We start from the raw sequence: 23,737 nt of genomic DNA on the forward strand, positions 1-23,737 counted from the left end.
GAAAAAATACAACATACCCAATAATAATGATATAAAGTTTACAATTTTATTTTTTACCAAATTTGAACAGTTATTAGGTATTTTAACCAATTTTTAGCGAATTTACTTGGCCAGCGGCTGAGCGCGTGCGATTACTCACCGATGCTTCAATGCTACACAACTACAGGGGATTTTTTTCCCGGACGTCAGTTGTTAGAAAATAAGCTTTCTGAGATCTAATTTAAAAAACCCAGATTCACTATTTTGAATTATGAATTCTGCGATACTATTTTAACATTGTCTTACCAATTTCCAGGATTCTTCAAAGAATTTAACACAATCTTACAGGCAATGTACGGAACAACCGTCAGCTCTCACGGGAGTTAGACGCAATATGAGCTAAATCTCAGCGCTGCAGTTAAAGGGGCGGGACAATCAACCTGATTGGCTGATGTGAAATCAGACTGTGCTAGTTATTGGTTGTTTAAAATGTCACTAAAAGCAATCACTAAAGGGATATTTCACTGGTTTTAAAAATTTTTAGCACTTTTTTTTATCAATATTTATGAACATATTTACAAACATCTTTTTTTAAACTTTATTACTTTTTAATCTCGTAGAATAAGATATTAAATCAACATCTATTAATTTTTTTCTTGTGTTTTTAACACTGGGTTACAGACATCTTGTTTCTTAATGAAGCTATCTCCTTTTAAAAGGAAGAGGTGAAAAATCAGACTGGGATACATAAACCAGACCCCATATATAGGAACTGCTAGTACTGATCTGAAACTGCTGCTGCGCCAGTTACTCAGCAGGTTGTTGCTAGGTAACCACAAGCTACTCAGCAAGTTGTTGCTAGGTAACCAAAGAGTGAGTGAGTTAGTTGCCACCAACGTTTCTTAGCTAGGCTTGAGAGTTTCAGAGGTTAAATACCAGTCTAGAGGATTTATTTGCTGTTATCATTGAACTTATAAATCTAGGTTGTTAAGTTCATGCAAGTAAAAAGAAAAAATATGAAAAAGTATTAACTTTAGCTCTAATTATCAAACTTTAGCTGAGTTTATTCGCATTTAACTTTGAGAGATGAAATGGTGGGTCAAATCTGAAAGGGATGTCTGTAAAAACAGGCATGAATAATAAGGCAGGTAAATATGAACCAGGCCCCATTTACAGGATCTGATAGTGCTGATCTTCATATCCGTAAACATCATCAGCTCCCTTCCCCCCATGAATGATGACACAACCTCTTCCACAAAGCTGTGTAACTCGATCCGACCTTTCCGACAGGGGAAGGTCCCATTAGCACCGGCCCACGGCCCCCAGGGGCCTCCAGGAGGCAAAGCGTCCCACCACACCATCACCCCGTCGGAGAGGATCACGCCAGCCTCCCATTGGCGGAGGATGGATCAGCCCAGAGAAGGAGAGCTGCTTCCATTGGTGCAGTGGGAGCGAGAGCGATGGCAGGATGTGGGCAGACTGGGAGGTTATGGGATCGATTGATCGATCCAGATCCTCCTCAGCTCACAGACTCGGGTTATGGAGGGCCACCGGACAAGATACGCACTTTGTAGATCAGGATGCCGCTAATGGCTTTTGTTTCTTTACACTGCAAAAACACAATCTTACAAAGTATTTCTGATCTAGTAAATATCTTGGTACATTTGAAAAGAGATAAAATTAACTTAAAAGTAACTTTTCAGCAGCTTATTTTAAGCACTAGTTGCAGATTATTTCACTTATAACGAGGGGAAAATGTCTTGTTATAAGTGAAGCAACAATATATTCAGCAACATTAAGTAGTGATTGACTTAAAAATGGCTCCCATATCTTGCCTGACAGTTACTACACTCGATACAAGACAAATATATTTTCACTAGACACTGGGCCAAAAATATTTGGTAAGATTTTGCTTTTTTGCAGCACATTTAATTTTCGTTTATGGCCGAATCTCTTACTGGACGAAATGTGCCGTTCTCTAAATAAGAGTGATCCTTATTTAAAACAAAGAAAACTCCACTGAAAGAATGAAAACTTTTTTACTTTATACAAAATTAACTGGTGCCCCTTGAACAACAAGTGTATACAATATGCATGTTCAACAGAGATGCATCTTCAATTCTTTATTTTTGCTGTGTCCCATTTACAGAAATACAATGGCGTTTTGAGACAGTGACATGGTTTGAAAAAAAATAATACGGGGGTAAAATTTTGCCTTTTGAAACTGAACTAGCAACTGAATAAAAAAGAAAAATATATATATATTCCTGCATCTGCAAACATTGTTCCCTTCATTAAAGCCTTTGAACCAAAACATGAAGCAAATGCATGAAATCCACATTTGACCCACATTCAGAGCTGCTATGATGGATTTTTTATTTTTATTTTCTCCAAACTGTTTAATTCTAGGAATCACCATGATAGACAAGCAAGTGAGATAAATGGGAGTGTTTTATTCTGGTGAATAAAAACACGCCATGATACACCACACTATGTTTGAGACAGTTACGCTCCTCAACACGTGGAAATAATAAAAAAAAAGAACACAAATAAGAAATGTAATAAATTATTACATTAAGGCACCTGAAATAAAAGGATTTCCAACAGGTTTAGAAATGGTTTGAAAACTTTAAGGCTAAAATGTTTTAAATGCTTTATGTTGCTTAGAGACAAAAAAATATATATATTAAAGATTGTGCCTGACTGCGTTATGTAATGGCAGTGATTCTTTCCAAACCGCGCAAAAGTTTTTCTGTTTTTAATTTAAAGAAGCGACGGACGCCAAGCCGTTTCTAAACCCGTCAGAAAATCCTCCATCGGTGGTACCTCCGTGTAAAACGTTCTCCGCTGTGGGACTCTGGGTGCTAACCGTTAGAAAACCTGCTTATATCAACCGACATAAATAAAAGAAATGACGTTGTAAAAAAAATAAAAATAATATTAACAATAATAATAAAAATGTGTGACTTGTTTTTAACTTACTTATTTCAAATATACACAGCGACTCCTTTAAGTATTTACATGTATGTACAGCGTAGTCATTTCTGCTTTGATCAAATACCTTGAATGGCGTTGCTGTGAAACTGAACTCTTTAAATGTACAAGAATCCCTTCGAGATCAGAGAGGAAGGAGGTCAAACCGGGCAGCACGACTCGGAGCCACGGCGGCTCGTAGAAAAGGCACTTGCTACCAACTCAAATACTGCAAAATATTACAAATACAGCTTTCAGCCGAGACGACAAAGGAGAAAACAAAAGACATGGAAGGCCACGTAGTAGGCACTGGGGTTTCTGTCCCTTCCTCCTCCCTCCAGGCCAGTGTTTTGGTAAGGCATGACAGCCGCAGGTGGATCGGTGGGCAAAGCTGGAAGGTGACGGAGAAAACTGTCCATTTTCGTCCAAATCCTTAGAGCCCACTGACATTTCAACAAAACTCATAACAGTCTGTAAACAATCTTTTTACAGCTTTTTTTTTCCTTTTAATAATTCAAATGTTACTTAAATAGCAGAATTCCATAACTGAACTGAAAAAAAAAAATAAGCAGGGAGCTTCTTTCGCCTCCTGAAATTATATATATATTACATTTCAGCGCCTTCTGTATGCAACGAAAAGCAAAAATAAGATGTTCACTGTGCTCACGCCTCCTGAACGAGGGGAAAGAAAAAAGGAGAAATCATCTTCAGCGACAACCAAAAAAAACAAACAAAGAACGGCTTCTTAAACGCAAAGCCTCGTTTTGTTTTCGACAGAAGTCCCAAACATAACAGGACAGTAGCTGCCTTGCAGCCTCTCTTGCTTCTGCATCGTCCTTTCTTTACGTTTTCTTACACACAATGGTCTTTGAGCTCTTTCTGACCAGTCCAGACGGCACTGACGTTTCTCCAGCGGTTGTCTTTAGAGCTGTAGCCTTGGGTCCGGTGGGGGGCTTTGAGAGGCGGACTGGAGCTGTGCAGGGTGCAGATCACCCCCCCGCTGGGCTGCACTGCAGTTTTAGAGTACCCATAAACGAGCTCCTTTCCCGCCTCCGCGCCGCCGCACTCCTCCTCCAGCTCGCCCTCCGTCTCCTCCTCCTCGTCGTCACACGTCCGACAGGAGGGGCCCATGAGCTTTCTGCGCTCCTGCTCAGTCTCCCTGTTGTTCTCCTTCAGCTGCTGCTGCGGCTGGCGTCCCACGACGAGGCGCAGCGGCTCCCACTGGTTGTTCACGCTGCCGTCAGGAGCCGACTGCGCCGACCTCTCGCGCTCTTTTCTCCGTTTCCGCGTCCACCACACGCAGACGATGATGCAGAAGAGGCAGAGCAAGCAGAAGAGGACGCACAGCAGAGGCACCAGGTAGTCTGTGGGGTACGAGAGAGGAAACGCAAAAAAAAAAAAATCAGCAACTGGACACGACCTCTAGCTACGAACGAGGATTAGGACCACGGGAAAAAAACTGAATCCCAGGAAGAATGTTAAAAGTCTGAGGAAAAAAGTCGATAATGAGAAAAATAAGAATTCTGAGACGAAACGTCGCAATTCTGTGACGAAACGTCACAATTTTGAGAAAAAGAAAAGAATTGTGTCCAAACGTCGGAATTCTGAGTCCAAACGTCGGAATTCTGAGAAAAAGACAAAAAGAATTGTCAGACGAACCGTCGCAATTGTGAGAAAAAGAAAAATAATTCTGAGACGCAATGTCGCAATTCTGTGACGAAACGTCGCAATTTTGAGAAAAAAAGAATTGCGTCCAAACATCGGAATTCTGAGACCAAACATCGGAATTCTGAGAAAAAGACAAAAAGAATTCAGAGAAAAAGAAAAAAAGAATTGTCAGACAAAACGTTGGAATTCTGAAAGAAAAAAAACCCAAAATCTGAAGAGGAAGAAAAGCAACATTTTGGCATTTTTCCCCTTAAAATTCTAAAAGGAAAAATAAAATTAAAAAAATTACATTTTGAGGAAAAAAGTAAAAATTCAGAGGGAATAATTAAGAATTTTGAGAACTTTTTTCCCCCCGTAACAAACCATTGTACTCACCCACTGACGGAGGCATGATCTGCGTCTCCACCTTCACCTCTATGACCGCCAGCATGACGCTGCTGTTGTGCCTCTTGGATAAGGTTCCCACCACGGCACTGGCTGCCTCCTGGATCAGGCTGTGGTCTGGAAGGTTTTCTGGCTGAAAAGACTTTGAGCCAAAACAGAAAACAAGCTCAGAAACAAGAAAAAAAGTTGCGTGCAAGACTTCTTTACATTAAAAAAAAACACCTGCAGTGTCAGCCCAAACAAACAAGTTCGCACATTGCAGATGCTTTAAATCTGGTGGTTGTTGAGTCACTTTCAGTAACCAACAGGTTTTGCCTCAACTGGTTCTTTGCTCTTAGTAGAAAACGCAAATTAAAACAGTTTGTTTAAATAAACTGACAGTAGTGCCTAGCTTAAATGTTCCAAGTTTTATGAAACAACTGGAACAACTTAGAACAGCAAGTCTTAAAAAGCAAAGTGCAATTACTCAGAGGAGAAGAAATGTACCCTTAAATTCTGTAAAACCTGCTGAAGGGGGAAATAAATCCCTTCAGAAACACTGGAAAACCTCATGGTTCTGTTTTAGGACCAACGTAATTTTGGTTCAACATTACAGTCAAACCTAAATATTGTGGAGTATTTAGAGCTGAATGTATGCAGAAGATATTATTGATTCATTTAAATATTATCAGATTGTATACATTAATGAACCTACAATGTCAAATATATCAGATTTAGCAAAATGCTAGTTTCCATTATCTAGTCCCATTTCTCTAGGCATTTGCCCAAAACTACAAAACAATCACTAAGCAGGCCGTTTTGTTTTCTCAAAATTCTGTTTCGCAGAATTCTGACATTTTTTAATCTGAATTTTGACTATAAATTTTTTCCATGTCATAAGTGAAATAATCTGCCAATAGAATCAGTCATTTTTCATCAATATTAAGGAACTATTGACTTAAAACAAGACGACATTTCTTCCTAAAAAGTTGTTTGTAAATTAGTTTTATTTTATTTCAAGTGTGCCAAGATATTTGCTCTAGAAACTAGACCAAAAACACTTGGTAGGATTTTCTGTTTTTGCAGTGTTCTAACTTGATCAAGTTTCAGACATTTTGCGAATCCAACATGAAACTGAAAGCGGAACCGTGCGCCTTTCGCGAGGATACATATTTATGCGTATTATTTGGGTCATTCACTTACAATGGCCACCTCTACAGCATCGGGGTTTGAATGCGAGAGGCCGCACAGCAGAAGAAGGTTGTGGTCTTTCGCCAAACTCCTGGTGTCTTGAAGATACCTCAGCTCAAAGCAAATATTCTCCACTGTGATCCCCTAAAAACAAACAGACTCATCAGCAGCAGCACGAATTTCAGGAGAAATCTCAACCACAGGCTGCGACAGGAAAAAAAAAAAACAAACTATACGAGCGCGATGACTCACGGGCGGCACTTTGTCTCTGTTGAAAACAAGAGTTATGCGGCCGCAGCTGTTGTCCAAATGGCCGCTGTTTGGCTGGCACTTGGTGGTTGCTTGGGGAGGCGGGGGTCCGGCCATCGAACAAACCCCCCACTGATCGCAGGGGTGAGAGAAGCAGGTGTAGTAGTTGTGCTCCAGACACTCCTGTCCGGCTGGGCAGGATTTCTGTCCCGACGGACTGAGCCGGCAGGGGCGGCGACCACACAGCACCTGGCGTCAAAGAGTCAAAATGTAAAAAAACAACTTTGTTTTTGACAGATTCTTTCATTTCCTGAGGTAATTTTGCTATTTTGTTTAGATGGGAAGTGTTTTTTTGTCAATCTGTTTCCATCGACCATAAATTTGCACCAGTTGGTGTCCAAACTTTACCCTCAACAGTAAATTAAACATGCAGTACTGTTCAGTCCATGACTTTTAGAAATCATTTAGTACTCATTACCTTAGCTCAACATTTAGTTTTATACTTTCAATATCGGAGCAAGACAAGGAGGAACTCCTGTTTGTTTACGAATCTAGAACAAACTTAGAAAGTGACGTCTACTTAACAACCAGAACAAGAATCAAACATGGAGAACCAACATTTAGCTTCATATTGTACACATCTAGAACCCAGAACAACATTTAAGGATGTGAGGACATCCTGCTTCAGAAAACTGATCTGCTAAAAGCTGCCAGAGGATGTTGGAGTGCGTTTGCATACCTTTGTGCAGCGCACTTTGCCATTGATGCAGTGACAGTTGTTGCACTCTTCCTCCCAATGGCTGCCATGAGGAAACTGCAGACCAGCGTAAAGACAAGTCCTTCCAATGCCTATGACTACAAACACACAGAAGGTCAAGCTCAGCTCTACATTTGGAGTAATTATTGAGTAAATTAATGGTTGTGATAATGGGAATACTAAAAAAAAACAACTATTAAAGTAAAATGTAAAACTTAATTACATTCTTGGCATCTGGCTCCTGATCTACCAAGAGGACAGATGCAGCGGAAGCCATTGATGTCATCCACACAGGTGGCTCCGTAGGCGCAGGGAGAAGACTGGCACTCGTTTATGTCTGTACGGAGAAACAACCATGCCAAAAACAAACAGTTTGCACAGGATCAGTGTAAAACTTAGGATTATGGCAACATTTCCAAAACAGAGGGAAGAGTAAAACCAAGCCTAACTAGCTACATTCACTCAGTGCAACTTTTTGGAAAAAATTTACTTTTAGGATTATTTCTTCTGCGTTGTGCTTTTACTTGAGTCATTTTATCATGAGGTATTTTTACTCTTACTTGAGTAAAACTTCTGTATTTTCTTCCCACTGGATGAAGAACAAACATGTTTTAACCAAACATTCATCAGATTCACCTGCAGCTTTTGGTAAAGTTTCATATGTTTTTTAATGAAAGAAACTGATTTGGAAATATTTTTCTTTTGCCTGACTTTATTATATTACTTATTTTTTGGCTACTTATATGAATTATTATCACTTTGGTCCTTAAAATACCAAAAATTCCACCTAACTCTGTATTTTGGTCCAATTTGATGATGTAATTTTTCTGCCCTCCAGCTCTGCTAATCTTTTAAATTTATGAGACATATGCAGCATGAGACCAGTTTAAATGTGCTTCCTCTATAAAATGGCTGATTCCAAGTGTTGCTATGGAGCAATGCAAGGTAAGCAACCAAAGTTTGGTAAATTAATGCCACAAAGCGTGAAATATCAAAAATATCTCAACTTCTGGGTTTCTTGAAAGCCGTTGGAAACTTTGGCGTTTTGTTGTCCGTAAACTCAACATGGACGGGAATTCTCATATTCAAACCAGACAACAAAGGTGAACGCTATCCGGTCCAAACAAAGGAACAGAAGAAGAGTTTCAGGGTCACTGGGTAATTTGTCTTCTGTGTGTGAAAGTCTGACCGTGTGAGTATGGAGGAGGTATGACCTCTGACCCCGGAGATGTCAAAGAACCGAGAAAAAGGGTAGAGGGCTAGCTTTTACCAGTCATTGTGTCCGTTTCATTTTGAGCTTTACCTCAAAACATCTGGATATAAAGAATATATCAGGATTATGGGAATTTATTGTCTTATTATCCATCTTGAAAATATTTCAATTTATTGTCATCACTGTAAATTCAAATTAATTTTGTTCAAAACCTCCCAAAACTTTCCCTATTATCAGGTTTTGCTATTTTTCCACCGTTTGTTCAATCAAGGCATAAATAAATGGCAATAAATAATTTGAAAATAAAGTTACCATGAGCAGTTTAGTGATAAATCACGACTCGCTTTGCAAACAGGAATGTTTCTCAAGAGCAGTTTTTGTGTTTGTGGGACTTTAATTGCTGTGACACACAGTAACCTAAAGAATATCTAATAGTTTTAATTATCATATTTATTGTTATTACAATAAAACCAGGAATGTTGCAATAAATCAGTTAATCACCTCATAAATTAAAATTATTTTTCTTTTCTCCGTTTCTACCAAAAACTGGATGACAACTTTGTTTACAGACTTTATATTTCATTTTATTTGTTGTTTCTGTTTATTTTTGCTAATCTAAAATGCCTTCCAGTTTTAAATGTTCATTAGAGTTTAAAGTTTACTGATCTTTGGGAATGTTTCATTATATTACTTGAAAATGGTCTTAAAAACAATATTATCGTTTATCGCAATAACTTCTGGGACATTTTATCGGCCAGTAAAATTTATCGTGACAGGCCTAAAAAGCACCACGAAATATCGTAATAAAACGTAAAACCCGTATCGCCCACCTCTGTTTCGAATATTGACTTTTTTGGAGTTTTTTTTTTTTTTTAAGTATTTTACTCACTTATTCTGCAGTCCGGTCCAGCAAACCCAGGAGCGCACTCGCAGCGGAACCAGTTGACTCCATCCTCACAAATCCCACCGTTGTAACTACAAGAAAAAAAAAAGAAAGATGATTAGATGAGGTTGAACATCCTGTCCAGTGGCAGCAGAGACCATCGTGTGTGTGTGTGTGTGTGTGTCACAAAGCTCAATTCAGCTCATCAATACAAGCCTTCACCTTTCAGATGCTAATAGGCGTGTCCAGCGCCTCCCCCTCCCATCCTCTCATCATGGCTTCCTCCTCAAAGCTGAGCTCCCCCCCAGGTCGCACGGGAAGAATGGACCCTACGACTCGACCCCCAACCCTCCCCTAACCCCACCTGCATTCACCGCAGGGTCGGCGGGACTCTTGCCCTTCCCACAAAACTCCCACCTCTCACTGTCCCATTCAGGACGGGAGCGCACCTCCCCCTTTAAGGCTGGATTTAAAGGCAGGTTGCTCTGGCCTTTAGAGGCCGAAAACGTCTGTGTGAAGCGAGGAGAAGGCGGAGAGACGATGAGCGTTACGTACCATGGATGAGGGTTGCAGTCGTCTATGTCTGTTGAAGGAGAAAGAAAATATTGTTAAGGTAGTTTGGAGAAAGTTTCCTAATTTAGAGGAGCCTTCAGAGTCACATAAAGACGGTTACAAAGACGGCCTTTTATCACCTGAAGAACATTTCCTGGATTCCAGAACTAATCTCATCTCTAGTTGCATTAATTATCATCTACCTGAATAAAAATCACTCTGACCAAAATGCTGCTGCTGGCGTTCTGACTAAAACCAGGAAGATGGAGCACATCACCCTGCCTCTCTGGAGCTCACTGAACGGCTTGGCAACAAAATACTTGAAAACTTTCAAGATCTCTCGTTCTGGTTCTGCTCTGCATCTACAGAACCAAACCTGGAGACGCAGCATTCAGCTTCCATGCAACACAAATCTAGAAAACTGCAAAAACACCTGGAATACAGAGTTCCTACTTTGTTTTGTTCATTTTTCATTTTAAATATAAACTTGCCACCTTAGAAAAATTACAAAAACTGTCCATCAGCGTCAACAAAACTTTGACCAACATATTTTAATGATGATTTTAATTATGGTATTTAACAAAACGCTTCTTTTGTTACAATTGTCAACTATACTTTGGTGCATTTCCTGTGAACGTTAAAAGTTTTGCAGAGGTACTAACTGTGTCCGCAGGTGGGGCCTTCCCAGCCATCTTTGCAGATGCAGGAGAAAGCGTCTCCTCCTCCTACGCACGTCCCACCGTTGGAACAAGGACTGGAGGCACAAGAGCTGTTTTTGGCTGCAGAAAGTGGGAGGATGGGGGAGAAAATTACAGAGATGCAAGCAAGCGTCAACAGATTTCACTGGAAATCAGAGAACCTTTAAAAACCGGCAGAAAACAAACAGGAGAAAAGACTTTATTAATTGCAAATCACAAATGAAAAACATGAGAACAATGGCGCTACCGAGTACATGAAGCGTTTTATCTGAAAGTAGCTGAAGCAGAAATTTATGAAGCTTGATTATTGGCAACTTTGGGGGAAAAGATCGTTGCTTTTAATGCGTCACCTGTGTTGCACGCGTTTCCTTCCCAGCCAGGTGGGCAGGAGCAGCGGAAAGCGTCGCCGTGGTCGTAGCAGGTGCCGCCGTTACTGCAGGTGGTTTCATCGCACTGACTCTCACCTGATCCCAAAACAAAAAAATACAGTAATAATCAATTAATTAATCATCATACATCAATTAAGTGTGATAATTTCTATTCGGATATACATTTTTTTGTTTGAGACTCCATAGTCCGTTTTGTTTTGGATATTTCAAATGGCCTCCTGTTCCCTGTGGAGTATTATTTGCAAAATTAAAGTTTGTTAATTTGATTAATCAAGTTCATTTTTAGGCCATGATCAATATATTACTTGAAAATGCTTTTTGTTTTGAAATCTTGATACAATAGATGCAGGGGCAGCAGTTTTTTCAAGGAAATATTTCCACCAAATAATGACTTTAAAAGTGGTAGAAATATTTTTAGATGTAGTTTTTGTCACCAAGTAGAAAACTTTTGGTTTTTTCATTTATTTATTACACACATGTAGTCGTCCATAAATATGCAGATCCCATAGGAGAAAAGGTATTTATGCTCCGTTTTTTATTTTTGGCTCTTCACATTGCAGAAGTTACCATCTGCTGCTCTAAACTCAATATTTTATCAATCAAATGAAGTAATTTTTATCTACATACTGACAAATTACATTAATCTGAATAGATGGTCAATATTGCTCAACTTTAAGAAGTACTCATTGAATGCAAAAGCAGCTACTTGTTGATAATTTAACAACTTATTTGTTTTATCAATAGATTCTGCAAGAACATTTATGATGCTGAAATGGCCCAAAGTGACCAAACGATCCCGTTAGTGATGCAGTTTAAGGTTCTGGCTGCTGATTGGTTAAACTCCCGACCAATCCTCTGCTCTGTTGTTGGAACCCGACTCACGGGAGTGGCAGGTCTTGCCCTTCCAGTCGTCGGCACATTCGCAGTAGAAGTCATTGACCAAGTCGACGCAGCGTCCGCCATTTTTGCACGGGTTGTGTCTGCACTCGTCGACGTCTTGAGGAAGGAAAAAACGTGACTCATTCTTCCATTCAACAACCAAACTAACTCCAAACCATACAGAGAGATTAAGCTCCACTCCAGGTGTGCTAGGGAGATTTTCCAAACAGAAGACGAACTCACTGAGGTCACAGAGTTGACCCTCCCAGCCGTCCGGACAGAAGCACTGAAACGAGCTCAACCCGTCGATGCAGGTCCCGCCGTTCTTACACGGGTTGCTGATGCAGTCGTTGATATCTGAGGCAAAGTTTCCAGTTAGCGAATCTTCTGACATCTTCGACAGAATGTTAGTTAACAGAGATGTTTCCGTACGTACTTTCGTGACAGTAGATGCCGCTGAAACCCGGATCACAGATGCAGCTGAAGTTGCCGGTTGGCTGGCTGATGCATCGTCCGCGTGGGCCGCACACGTTGGAGGAAACGTGCTGCACTCCTCCAGAGTCGTCGACGGCTACAGCAACGACGCAGCTGTCAATAACTAGAACAGAGGAAAGAAAGTTATTAACGGTGACCTATTGCACTTTATTGAACAGGTTAGGATAAGTCTAGGGGTTATACAAAAAAGATAAGGCGATGTGTTTGGCACAAAATCATTCTTAGATAACGACATTTTAGTCTGCTCAGTTCTGCCCATTTTGAGCTGTTTTAAGGCGTCTTGTCACTTTAAATCCAAATAAGCTGCTCAACGTTTACACTCGCACTTGAAAATGTCTGCAAACAAATGCGAAATTATATAACCGTACATCTTTGAAAAGCAGAAGTAGAGCCTCCTATACATCCAACAAGAAAGCAGCAAGTGGTTTCTGAATGGCAAGTCAACAACAAAACTCGTCTTTTCCAGCAGCCATTGTACTGCAGTTAAACCAAACGTGCTGGAGCTCAGCTGCAGTTGCTATTTAGCTAGCAGAGAACCCAATGCGTTGCTAGGTAACATTCAAAAAGATTTTAATAACGGCTCGTTTTCCAGACACTAAAAAACATCAACTTAAAGCAACAAAGCATTAAGTTACTGCTCTTAGTAGAGAGCACACATTTTCAGTCTGAAAGCAGGATTTCAAAACACTTCCATTCTATTGGCTGAGGCGGTTACCAGGCAACCATACTTTTTGTTTTGAGAGAGAGAGAGCAGAAAAGCGTGAGGAGAAAGGTTTGAGAAAGCGTAGTGAATGTTTCAAAGACAGCAGAAAAGAATTTGCAAGCAAGCAGAGACGTTTGCAAGCAGAAACTTGAACCAGGCAGAGAAATTTTGAGCGAGAGGAGAACGTTTGAGAGAGCACGGTGAATATTTGAAAGAGAGCAGACGTTTTGAGCACAAAACACATGAAGTCCCGCTTTCAGACTGAAAATGTGTGCTCTCGATTTATGGCAGCAAAATTCCCCCATACAAATGGAAGTACAGAAATGTCCAAAATGTGAATTTTGCATTATAATAATAAAAATAAAAAAAAATAAAAAATCAATGCTTCTCATAATTTTTTTAAAGATTATTTGTAGTTGCTGAGGCACCTTGACATGTTGCGGTTTGGCAGCGCTCCTTCAGTTGTTCGCAGGTTTTTCCCTCGTAGCCTTCGGCACAAGCGCAGTAGAAGTCTTGGTCCATGCTGTGGCAGGTGGCGCCGTTCTCACAGGGGTTTGAATCGCAGGCATCAGAGGGGGGCCAGTGAGAGATCTGTGGGAAGTGAGAAGAGACAAGTTCTGTTAAATTACATTAAAACAACCTGAATATTAACAAAAACACACCAAGCAATGTACAGCTACTTTTTTATACAAACCAATTACAGATTGATTTTTTTACATCAAAACAAAAAGGAATCTCAGATTGTGTTCATTAAACACAATCTGGATTTCAAATGTGGAGAAACACTGGAAATAAAAATAGTCCATTAATAGTTTTTGCCTGCAGTTACAACTCAGTCAAAAAAGGTAAATTTTAATTGAAATTGGATATAAAAGTTTACTGACAGTCACACCGTAAACTCAAAAATCATCAATTCATCACAAGAGTTACAATAAAAGTAATATTAAGTTAGTCAATATGTAAAGTTGATGGGACACTAATGAGTAAACCTGTTGGGAAAGAGAGTCTTTATCCATTATTTTAACATTTTCTTTCTTCTGAGGGTCACCAAACTAACCAGGAAATGTATATGTGGAACTAACATTTCACATATAAAAACCCATTAAGACAGAAGCAAGAGAAACCAAAGAGGCGGCAGAGAAAGAAGAGCTTAAGTATGTTCAGATGAGCAGCTTAGTGGACTCGAGCCAGCGCTGTTGTTCTGAACAAAACAAAGGTAAGCAAACGAATTAAGCCTCAAAAACTTTCACTAAGCTCATCAAGGGAATCCAGGCGTTTGCTTCCCTAATCTTGCAAGATTATTCTGAGACAAAATCCCAGCTGAGTGTGAGAAACTGAGCAGGCGAACAAAAAGATTATCCACAATGAGAGTAAATACCGACTGAGGTTCATCACACTGAACAATAATAGAGATAAATCATCTGGGCGAGAGGCCAACGCGACTTTCTAACATTATTTTTTAAAAAACGGGGAGTTTAGACAGAAAAATCTCTTCGTTGATGTAAACAGAAGCCTACTGTGCATAAACTTTGGGTTGGACCTCGCTACCATTTAAGGTGGTGAAGCAGAAAGGTTAGCAGGGCAACATGGTGGTCAAATTTGTGGTTTATTTTACTGAAACAGTCAGGACACCCCGTCCTAAAAATGTAGAAATCACATTCACATTTTATAACAAATATGTCTGCAGGCGTCTGCACAATTTCATGGGCTCAATCAGTCCAAAACATTTTTAAAGTTTACTTAATCTTTTCAGATTAATAGCATCTGCCATAGTTTTTAACGTATTAATATTTAATTATGCAGATTAGTCAAATTACCCATTTTCTTAAACTGCAAAAACACAACATTTTACCACTAAATTTGGTCCAGTTTCTACTGCTAATATCTTAGTAAACTTTAAATAACTAAACTTATTTAGCAACTTTTCTGAAAGATATAGGAGCTTGTTTTAAGTGAATAATTCCTCAATATTCATGAAAAAGTTCTAGTTTCACTGGCGCCGTTACCTAGCAACACCAGCCAAGCCCAGCCCGTTACCTAGCAACCCTGTTCTAGTTCCACTGGCAGATTATTTCATTTGTAACACGAGAAAAATGTCTTGTTATAAGAAACATCCACAATGGAAACATCTGCCAGTGGAACAAAAATTGGGTTGCTAGGTAACGGGCTGGGCTTGGCTGGTGTTGCCAGGTAACGGCGCCAGTGGAACTGGCACTTTTTTATCAATATGAAAGGAATTATTCACTTAAAACAAGCTCCTATATCTTGCTGAAAAGTTACTTGTGAGTTAGTTTTTCTTATTCCAAGTGAATTTCAACATATTTGCACTAGAAACTAGACCAAAAATACTTGGTAAGATTTCGGAGTGTTCACAGCAGCTGGTTGTGATGGAGAAAGATAAAAGTTTCCCGCCACTCGAAGAGAGAGAAAAAAACGGGACGTGATCGCGATGACGGCAACAAAAGTTCAATATGTGACATTTCTAAATAACAATGAAAATAAAATGACTGAAAAGCTTAGAATCTTCAAACATGTTTGGTTTGAGCAATAAAACATTTTCCTAAGCATTTTTGAAAACGTTTAAGCGTTTAGGGTTTTTGATATGGGCGGTTGCCCAGGGCGGCATCAGAGAGGGGCGGGCCACAGAAGAACCGGAAAATAAAATCTCTCATTTCTCAGTTGTCCCCTGAACAAGTTTGGTGCTACTTGGGCAGAGATGTAGTGGATCAAGTTTCCCTTTGATGCTGCAGAGCGTTGGAGGACCATGTTACCTGGTTTGACACAAAAACCTATAACTGCTTGTATTTTAAGTGGTTGAGTGCAGCAGAAGGAGGGGCTGCCCCAGGGCATCATTCCTGCAACAACCACAACTAGTTCTTGTGAAAACTGATCAAAAAATTTTAATCAGTTGACACCACATATTAAATTTCCTGTTAACTTTTTGCATGTTTTTTAAAAAGCATCCTAGCACCTCTACAACCGAGCTTTCCAGGTTTTCTGATGAATTTCTTGATTTCTAAATTTACATTTAAAACAAAATGGCTCCCTTTAAGCCTCCCTGAATATGAAAATCTGAAAAGAAAAAAAACAACATTTTTTCAGACATTTCCTTAAACATTTCAAGCTTGCAGAGTTTAAGCACCGTGTTTGATCCAGATTGAAAATGAAACCAAAATACAAGATGGTTCTTCAGGGTCTAAAGAGTCAGTTTGCTTTTTTCACCTGGATCCGATCAGGGCTCGGGCAAAAACTGTTACACAATCAAATTTCTAATGGCCTGACATGAGATACTAATCAGAGAAATATGATGCTGTGGGGCATCGTAGTTTTGGCACGACAGGGCAGGAATGTACATCATGCCGTAGCAGGCATCACGGGCAGCCCTCCAGCAGCTCCTCATTCAGGGAGGCTCACATTTATAGTAGAGATGCTAAATCCGGACTGGCCTCGGCCCAGCAATGTCCTCCATTCAGGGACCCACAGATACAGCAAAGTGTCGGTTTCCTCACTGATAACCCAGATTCAGACGCAGACCGCGTTTGAGAGGCGTCGGGAGGAACCCACCAAGACCGAACGAAGAGATCAGGAGTAGGAAAAAAAGAGGGCTTGGCTTGCAGAGCAGAGCTGGGATGGATTACGTTACACAACCATGAAGATCACAGCATGTTGGGTCACATTACTGCTAAATGCTGAAGTGGTTTTACGGTTTTCTCCACTGTGTGACAACTTATCAAAGGGCAATGTGAAACCAGGTGTAATGAATCGAATGCAAAACGCTGAACAAGGACATGAAGACACCCAAGTAGCATCAACTTTCACTTTTATTTGCCACAATAAACACGTTATTGTGGAAAGTTAGCTACAGATTGGAGGAGTAAGGATTAGGGATGCACCAATCTGTTGGAGACGCCGATCACATCTACATCTGCAAAGGTGTAAAAACCCAAACACTGTCCACGTGTTTGGAAGGTCCGTCTGACTGTCTGACCGTCCCACCGGGTCATGTCTGCACGTTTACAGTCAACCCAGCAATGTTCTCGCTACATTTAGCAACATTTCTGACAAAAAAAACAAAATTAGAATCTGCAGGTCAGACTTTTTACAGATTAGTAATCGGACAAAAACTGCAATCAGTGCCTCATAGTGAGGATGCGTTCACTTTGTTTTCAGTATCGTTCCATTTTGACTGTTTTTAGGAACCAATTTTTCCTTCCACTGAATTATTTGAATAAGCAAAAATCGAGCAAAACTAATCGTTTTAAAGAATCTGTAGTTATACGATGAAGTTCAGTCCAGGTTTTACCAGGCAAGTGGTTTTTATTATGATCATGCCACACAATTAGTACAAAAGTTTCATAAATTTCAAAATGTATTCAGTCTAGAAATGTGCAGTTCAGTTTTGACCACTCTTCCAATTTTAGTTTGAACTTGAAATGATCCGATACGATACAGGGTCACCAGAAAACCAACAGAGAGAAAGTTTTAAGGTCTGTGACAACTTCTGCGTTGCTAAAAGTGAGCTAGTCACGATATTATCAAAGAGCTGACATGCATCTCAGCTCAAGAATGACTTCCTTTATCATTTTAAAATAAAAGTTTAAATGGCTTATAAATCCAGACAATGTTTGCATCTCCCTTTTTGCACATAAACTGTTTCAGAAAAACCAAAAAACAACCTCAAATACGTTTGGTTTCTTGAAGACTTTTAAAGTGGTTTTCAATAGTTCTCAGCTACACAGTTGTATTTCCTTTTGTAAGGTCATTTTTACCTGAACCTGAACCAGAAAACAGTTCAAACTGGACTCAAAATGAGTGGAAAAGCAGCCAGGAAACAAAGACAAACTAAACCACAAAATCATTTTAAACTATTGCAAGAAAGCCTAGCGACTTGGAAGCAGAACCTGGACAAATGGAAGTCTGCTGGCCGGTCTCACCTCACAGCGTTGGCCACCGAACTCCGGCGGACATTCGCACACAAAGCCGTCCAGAACCACGTGGCACCTGCCGCCGTTCTGGCACGGCCCGCTCTCACATTTATTCCTCTGGATTTCGCAATGGTTGCCGACAAAATCAGGAGGACATTGGCAGCGGTAGCCCCTCTGGCCCTTCTGAAAACAAAAGATTTAAGAAAAATGAGCCAAAGTCTCAAATAAAATCTCTGCAAATTGAAAAAAACCCAAACAAAGCAGTCGTACCTTACAGGTTCCTCCATTCTGGCATCGACCTTGGCAGCCATTGACGTCTGCAGAGATCGAAGATGACAAAGTTTACAAAAGCATTAAATTACTTGCTTATTAATTATTAGGTTAAATCCGTAGAGCAGAGTGCGCAGATTTAGTTGAAGGCTGGAAATAGGAACATCTGAAGTCAAGCCAGTGACTCCAGTGTAGATCTGGGATAGGAAGGCAGCATGCAGACTCAGTTTGCCAAAGGAAGACTCAAACAGGTTACCACATGTGTGAAAGTGAAGCTAAGCTACACCCATGTTGGAAAAAAGAAGGAGCCGAAGTTCAGCAGGTGTAGTTATTGGGGAAAAAAGCGAAGTCACCGTACGAGTGACGGCGAGTTGAGGTAAAGAGATACTGACTGATGTCACAGTTTTGGCCCGACCATCCCCGGAAACAGTTGCAGTGATATCCACCAATGAGATTTTTGCAAGAGTTAGCGTTCACACAGGGCTGTCCTGCACATTCATTTGCATCTGTGAAGGCAGGAAGGCAGACGGAGTCCATCAATCGAAGGAAATTTAGAAAGAGAGAGGAAGTGGATACAAGAGTTCAAGATTAAAGAGAGAAAAAAAATGGAAGAACCAGAATGCAGTGGTTTGATTGGACCGGCAGAGTAGATGGGATTCTTCTGCTAATTTACTGGAAGAGAGCAACTTCCCTCTGAATTATTGAGCTCAGCCCGCCGATACCTTAACACGGCTAATGAGCTTGTCTCGTGTTTTATTGCCGGCTGGAAATTATCCAGAAACACTCAATGCAACCGTTGGAATATTTCAGATTGTTTAAACTATCTCAGAGTTACGGTACTGCAAAGTTGGCTCACAGTCAAAAATAACGCAATTTTCCCCAAACTGGTGTTACAGATGTTTCACCTCTGGTTCCTAGAATCTGAAAATCTCAGCTCCGATTATTTAAAGGCAATTTTGAACAGGTTAGGAGAGGATATGGACAACAGAAAACATTCATTACATTGTTTTTGTTTGTTTTTACATAAAATAATTCTTAATACCAGTTGACCAAATGTGCTGGAGCTCAGTGCGAGTTGCTAAGCAACACACTGGGCTTTCCTGGGGTTGCTAGGCAACAAACTGGGCCTCACTCGGGTTGCTAGGTGATTGGCAGAACCTGCTGGTTTGTGACGATACATTCTGAAAGTTTTTCAAATGGCTCGTTTTCCAGACACCAAAACAAACTTAATGCCAAAATAAGTTCTTGGGCTGTTTATAGAAGTAGCAGTGACCAACTAGAAGCATAAAAATGGCCAAAATATGTGGAGAAACACTCCATAATGAATCCTTGAGGATTCATTATATTTGTTACCAAAAGAGAAGAAAAATGAATTGTAGTCATTTAACTTCACTATAAGACATTTTTTATGGTACGTAATTATACAATCTGAAAAATCACTTTTAGAAACTTATGTTGCTGGAATGATGGCAGAAAGTTTTTGTGGATTTTAGATGCTGTAAAAAATTAAGATTTTTGGAGACTTTTGTTTTATTTATTTTACTTTGAAATGTTCCTAATATTTTGCTGATGTCATCAGACAAACAGTTAATTGGGCATCTTTTTTTAAACTCCATAAAATATTGTGCCATCTATTAACTTTATTCTTTCAGCCTTCAGATTTGGTGACGTTTTCGTCCAAACAATAATATAACGTACTTGGGAATAATTAAAATTCCTACATAAAATCTCACATCTGTTTAAAAAAAAAAAAAAAAAAAAGAGAAAAGGAACCTCAACTTAAAATACATTTGAGCTCAACTTGGTGAGCTTCTTGGTGCAAACATTTTGCATGCAGAAAGCTTCATCACGTCTTCACTGCAACATAAACGAGTGGAAAAAAATAGCTGCACAAACACGAAGAGATGGAGACTATGGGGGAGGCCATCAGCAGCACAATGTCCTGCAACACACACCTACACGGCCGTCCTCCCTGAAACCCAACACTGCACTCACAACAGGCTCCAGGTGAGACAGGAGCCCTATACCTGCCTGTAAGCCGAGACCAGAGCTTGTAAGGTGAGACCCAACACTTGGGATCTCTTTCCTGCCTGCACCTCCAGACGCACATACAAGCACAACAACCTTGTTTACTGGTCGTCATACATTTCCTGGCTTGGCGCCGGTCACGTCCGCTTTTCGGACGGCGAGCGACGAAACCAGAGAGAAAAACCACGACTTAGAAAGTCTTCAGCATCCGTATTCAAGATGCTAAATGTGTCCTAGGGATTGTATTTTCCACACGAAATGTTAAAATATCGGTACATTTTTGGGACATTAAAATACTTTTTTTTATAAATACCGTTTGTAGCTCAGAATCAGGGAGCTTTAAATAATTTAAAAACAAATTCATACCAATAGTTTTTGGTCAAGTTTCTTGAAAACAAATTTACAGGCAACTTTTCTTCAAGATAAAAGAGCTTGTTTTAAGAAAATTCCTTACAATTGATGAAAAAGTTCTGGTCCCATTGGTGCCGTTACCTAGCAACGCCAAACAAGCCCAGGTCGTCGCCTAGCAACCCAGTCCTAGTTCCACTGGCAGATTATTGGACTTTGACATATTCATGTGTCACAAACTTCATCAATATTAAGTAATTATCGACTTAAAATCAGCTCCTATATCTTTATGAAAAGTTACTTGAAAGTTAGTTTTCTCTTATTTCAAGTGAACCAAAATGTTTGGACGAGAAATTAAACTAAAAACTTTGTTCTTCACTGCAAAAAACTAAAATCTTACAAACCTTCCTCCCCTCCCCCCAAAATGTTTGATTTCAATGAGCAAAACCCAGAAACATGACAGGTGGAGGTTTTGCACCATTCTCTGTTGTAATCGAGTTATTGACAAGAATCTGTCATACTGAGCAAGCACACGGCGACAGTAAGCAGTGTTTAAATCACACTGGCTGCTCCATTTTCTCATTTCATCTTCTAATTTTTAGAAAAATAAATAAAAACCATAATATTTAGATAATTACATGACAAAATTTGCAAGGTGTTAAAACTCCAGACGAATATACGCCGCCTTTTGAAGGCCTTTTAGCACAACTAGCATGAAGAACTAAAAGCAGAATTACTTTAGAAACGTAAAATTGATCATCAAAGTTACCTATGAGACATGTCTTCCCTTCCCACTGTGGGGGGCACACACACTCGAACCCGTCCTCCCGGTCGATACAGGTCCCACCGTGAAAACAGGGACTGGACGCGCATTCATCCAAATCTAAAAACAAAATCAAAACTCTGCCAGTTAGTGACTGCTAAATGAGGCTGCACTCAGAAAAATGAAGCCAAAGTGAAAGGATAAATTTACAGAGCAGTGTAGAAAGTAAAAAAACAAACAAACAGTGAAACAACTGACTTCTGTCGCAGGTCGGCCCCTTCCAGCCCGGCGGACACAGACATTCGTATCCTGCAGCGGCGTCACGACACGTCGCACCGTTGGAGCAAGGGTTGGAGCCGCAGGAATGCTCGGCTGATCGCAGCAAAATATTACAGAAAAGGTCAATTCAAGAGCTAAAACCTCAATCAACACCGCAAGAATCAATTAATGACCTTTTTACTATGTTAGCTTTTGAAACTAATATTTTTATATAAAATCGAGGACAATTTCAAAACTGAAATTAAAAGTTGCTTAAAAAGCGACTTGCCTATCTCACAGTTTTTTCCAGAGTAGCCCAGCGGACAGGCGCAGTGGTAGGGCTCAGTGTTCATGCAGGTTCCTCCGTTGACGCACGGCTGGTGGCGGCCGCAGTAATTCAAATCTGTCAGAAAACAATTCCAACATTTTCAGAGAGGAAGCCTTTTCTGAGGAGGAAAGACAAAATGAATGCTGCTCCAAGTGAGAGCAAGATTTCCAACACATGGTTGTTACAGAAACATTTTTTTTTTATATTTTTGAATGGTGTCTTATTAATTTTTTCTATTATAGCTCCTTAGATGAAATCTGACTGGACCATTACGTTGAAACCTTAGGGGGGAAAAAAGCAAGTCTTCATTTTATCAACACAGCAACTCCTCATCTTAAAAGTGTGATTTCTTTGACAGGTTAGGACAAAACATGTTCATTACATTTTCCAGAATGAGTCGTTTTAAGGCCGACTCGACGTTTACACTCGCACGTTAAAACGAGAAAGTATGTAACAGTACATCCTTGAAAAGCGGAAGTGGAACCTCCTACACAACCAACAAGAATGCAGCAAGTGGTTTCTGACTACCAACCCAACAACGAAACACTTGCATTTTCCAGCATCCACTATACAACTAACCAAAGGAGCTCAACTCGGGCTGCTAGGCAACAATGCAGAGCCTGGTGAATGTGACTAAATCGGAAGGTTTTTGAAACAGCTCATTTTCCAGACACCAAAACACAATAAAAATATTTTTTTGCAATAAGTTAAGTGCTTGGTCTGGTTTTAGAAAGTATAAAAATGTGCAAAATTATAATTTTGCACAATAGGCCCCCTTTAAGTTCTGTAGAGGAAAAATATCCGTTTGATCTGCTGAACTGAGCTCATGAAGACGTCTTTAACCTTTAACTTAACCAATCGAACAGATAAAAGCCAGTTACAATGCGACCAAATGCATCCATCCCACCATCTTATCAACGTTTAAGTGAAGCTTCAAGTCTGCAGTGTGTGTTTTGTTCTTTGCAGAGCTCTGTGCAGCCACCTCCATGTGTCACTTTTTCTGGGATTTCCCAGAAATCTCGTTGCAGGCTTCGCTCTGAATCGAGGACCAGCTGCCTGCGTTGGCAGGAGGTGTTTTCTCAGCCCCCTGCTGCTCCGCTTTATGACTCATTTTTCTGTATTTGCAGGCTGCAGACAGGTGGTTGAGAAACCAACCTCTTATTTGCACATGTTAAATTAAAATAAATGGTTGTGCTACTTTCCTCTTCTTTTAAATAAAATAAATCAACTGAGGTATTTCACGGGCTGAGACCAGGTTCCCCCCCAAAAAAACCTGGTAAATAAATGAGCAGGAATCCGCCTCCACTGGGGATCTCAGGATCCGTCCTCATCCCCCGAAGAGCCGTCTGTGACGGAGGCATGAGGGCGGATCGGGTGATCCTGCCGCTGCTCAGATCTCAGACAGTTAAACTATCCAGCTTCTGGTTTCCAGATAGACAGAGACGCCACTGAAGATGAGGCAGGCTTCATTTTAAACAACTTAATCTGGAGATAAATTACAGCCAAGATTAGAAGATGAAAATGGTGCCGATTTCCTCTGATCAGATTTTCTATTAATTACTCTAAAAACTAGCAAACGCCTTTAGGATACGTCTTCAAACTACCATACTAAAGTCATCAGCAGCTCCATTTCTGCAGATTTATAAAAGCACTACAGAAGCTGCAAATGTGAACAAAACTTCAACAATATTCCGCTAACGTAAAAAATTTATTTTGTCATTTCAATGTTTCCTTTAAATGAAAAACGCAATTAAAAATCACATGAGAATAAGTTTTTTCACGGAGCTCCGTCAAAATCCAACCACTTCCTGTCTTCTTTGCCGTT

At 40.1% G+C, this 23,737-nt stretch overlaps 1 protein-coding gene across 2 annotated transcripts in view; it reads right to left on the bottom strand.

The window, feature by feature from the left end:
* Window positions 1-1,999: 1,999 nt before the first annotated feature.
* jag2b (jagged canonical Notch ligand 2b) overlaps window positions 2,000-23,737 on the bottom strand; it is a 52,473-nt gene continuing 30,735 nt past the window's right edge. Inside the window, exons 7-26 of one of the 2 annotated variants that reach the window (XM_081602249.1) lie at window positions 21,874-21,987; window positions 21,585-21,698; window positions 21,333-21,446; window positions 18,580-18,693; window positions 18,188-18,234; window positions 17,927-18,100; window positions 13,421-13,583; window positions 12,231-12,392; window positions 12,038-12,151; window positions 11,798-11,911; window positions 10,877-10,990; window positions 10,491-10,607; window positions 9,832-9,859; window positions 9,283-9,368; window positions 7,404-7,517; window positions 7,163-7,278; window positions 6,427-6,672; window positions 6,187-6,318; window positions 4,996-5,146; window positions 2,000-4,316 (exon numbers count right to left, since the gene is read on the bottom strand). In XM_081602249.1, coding sequence (XP_081458375.1) covers window positions 3,805-4,316; window positions 4,996-5,146; window positions 6,187-6,318; window positions 6,427-6,672; window positions 7,163-7,278; window positions 7,404-7,517; window positions 9,283-9,368; window positions 9,832-9,859; window positions 10,491-10,607; window positions 10,877-10,990; window positions 11,798-11,911; window positions 12,038-12,151; window positions 12,231-12,392; window positions 13,421-13,583; window positions 17,927-18,100; window positions 18,188-18,234; window positions 18,580-18,693; window positions 21,333-21,446; window positions 21,585-21,698; window positions 21,874-21,987 — 2,846 coding nt within the window. In that variant the 3' untranslated portion in view covers window positions 2,000-3,804. The remainder of the gene's footprint in view (window positions 4,317-4,995; window positions 5,147-6,186; window positions 6,319-6,426; window positions 6,673-7,162; window positions 7,279-7,403; window positions 7,518-9,282; window positions 9,369-9,831; window positions 9,860-10,490; window positions 10,608-10,876; window positions 10,991-11,797; window positions 11,912-12,037; window positions 12,152-12,230; window positions 12,393-13,420; window positions 13,584-17,926; window positions 18,101-18,187; window positions 18,235-18,579; window positions 18,694-21,332; window positions 21,447-21,584; window positions 21,699-21,873; window positions 21,988-23,737) is intronic. The other variant, XM_081602250.1, reaches the window with a different exon arrangement.

The sequence above is a fragment of the Poecilia reticulata genome, chromosome 21 (assembly GCF_904066995.2).
Source record: "Poecilia reticulata chromosome 21, P_reticulata-male-v2, whole genome shotgun sequence".
NCBI classification, from domain to species: Eukaryota; Metazoa; Chordata; class Actinopteri; order Cyprinodontiformes; family Poeciliidae; genus Poecilia; species Poecilia reticulata.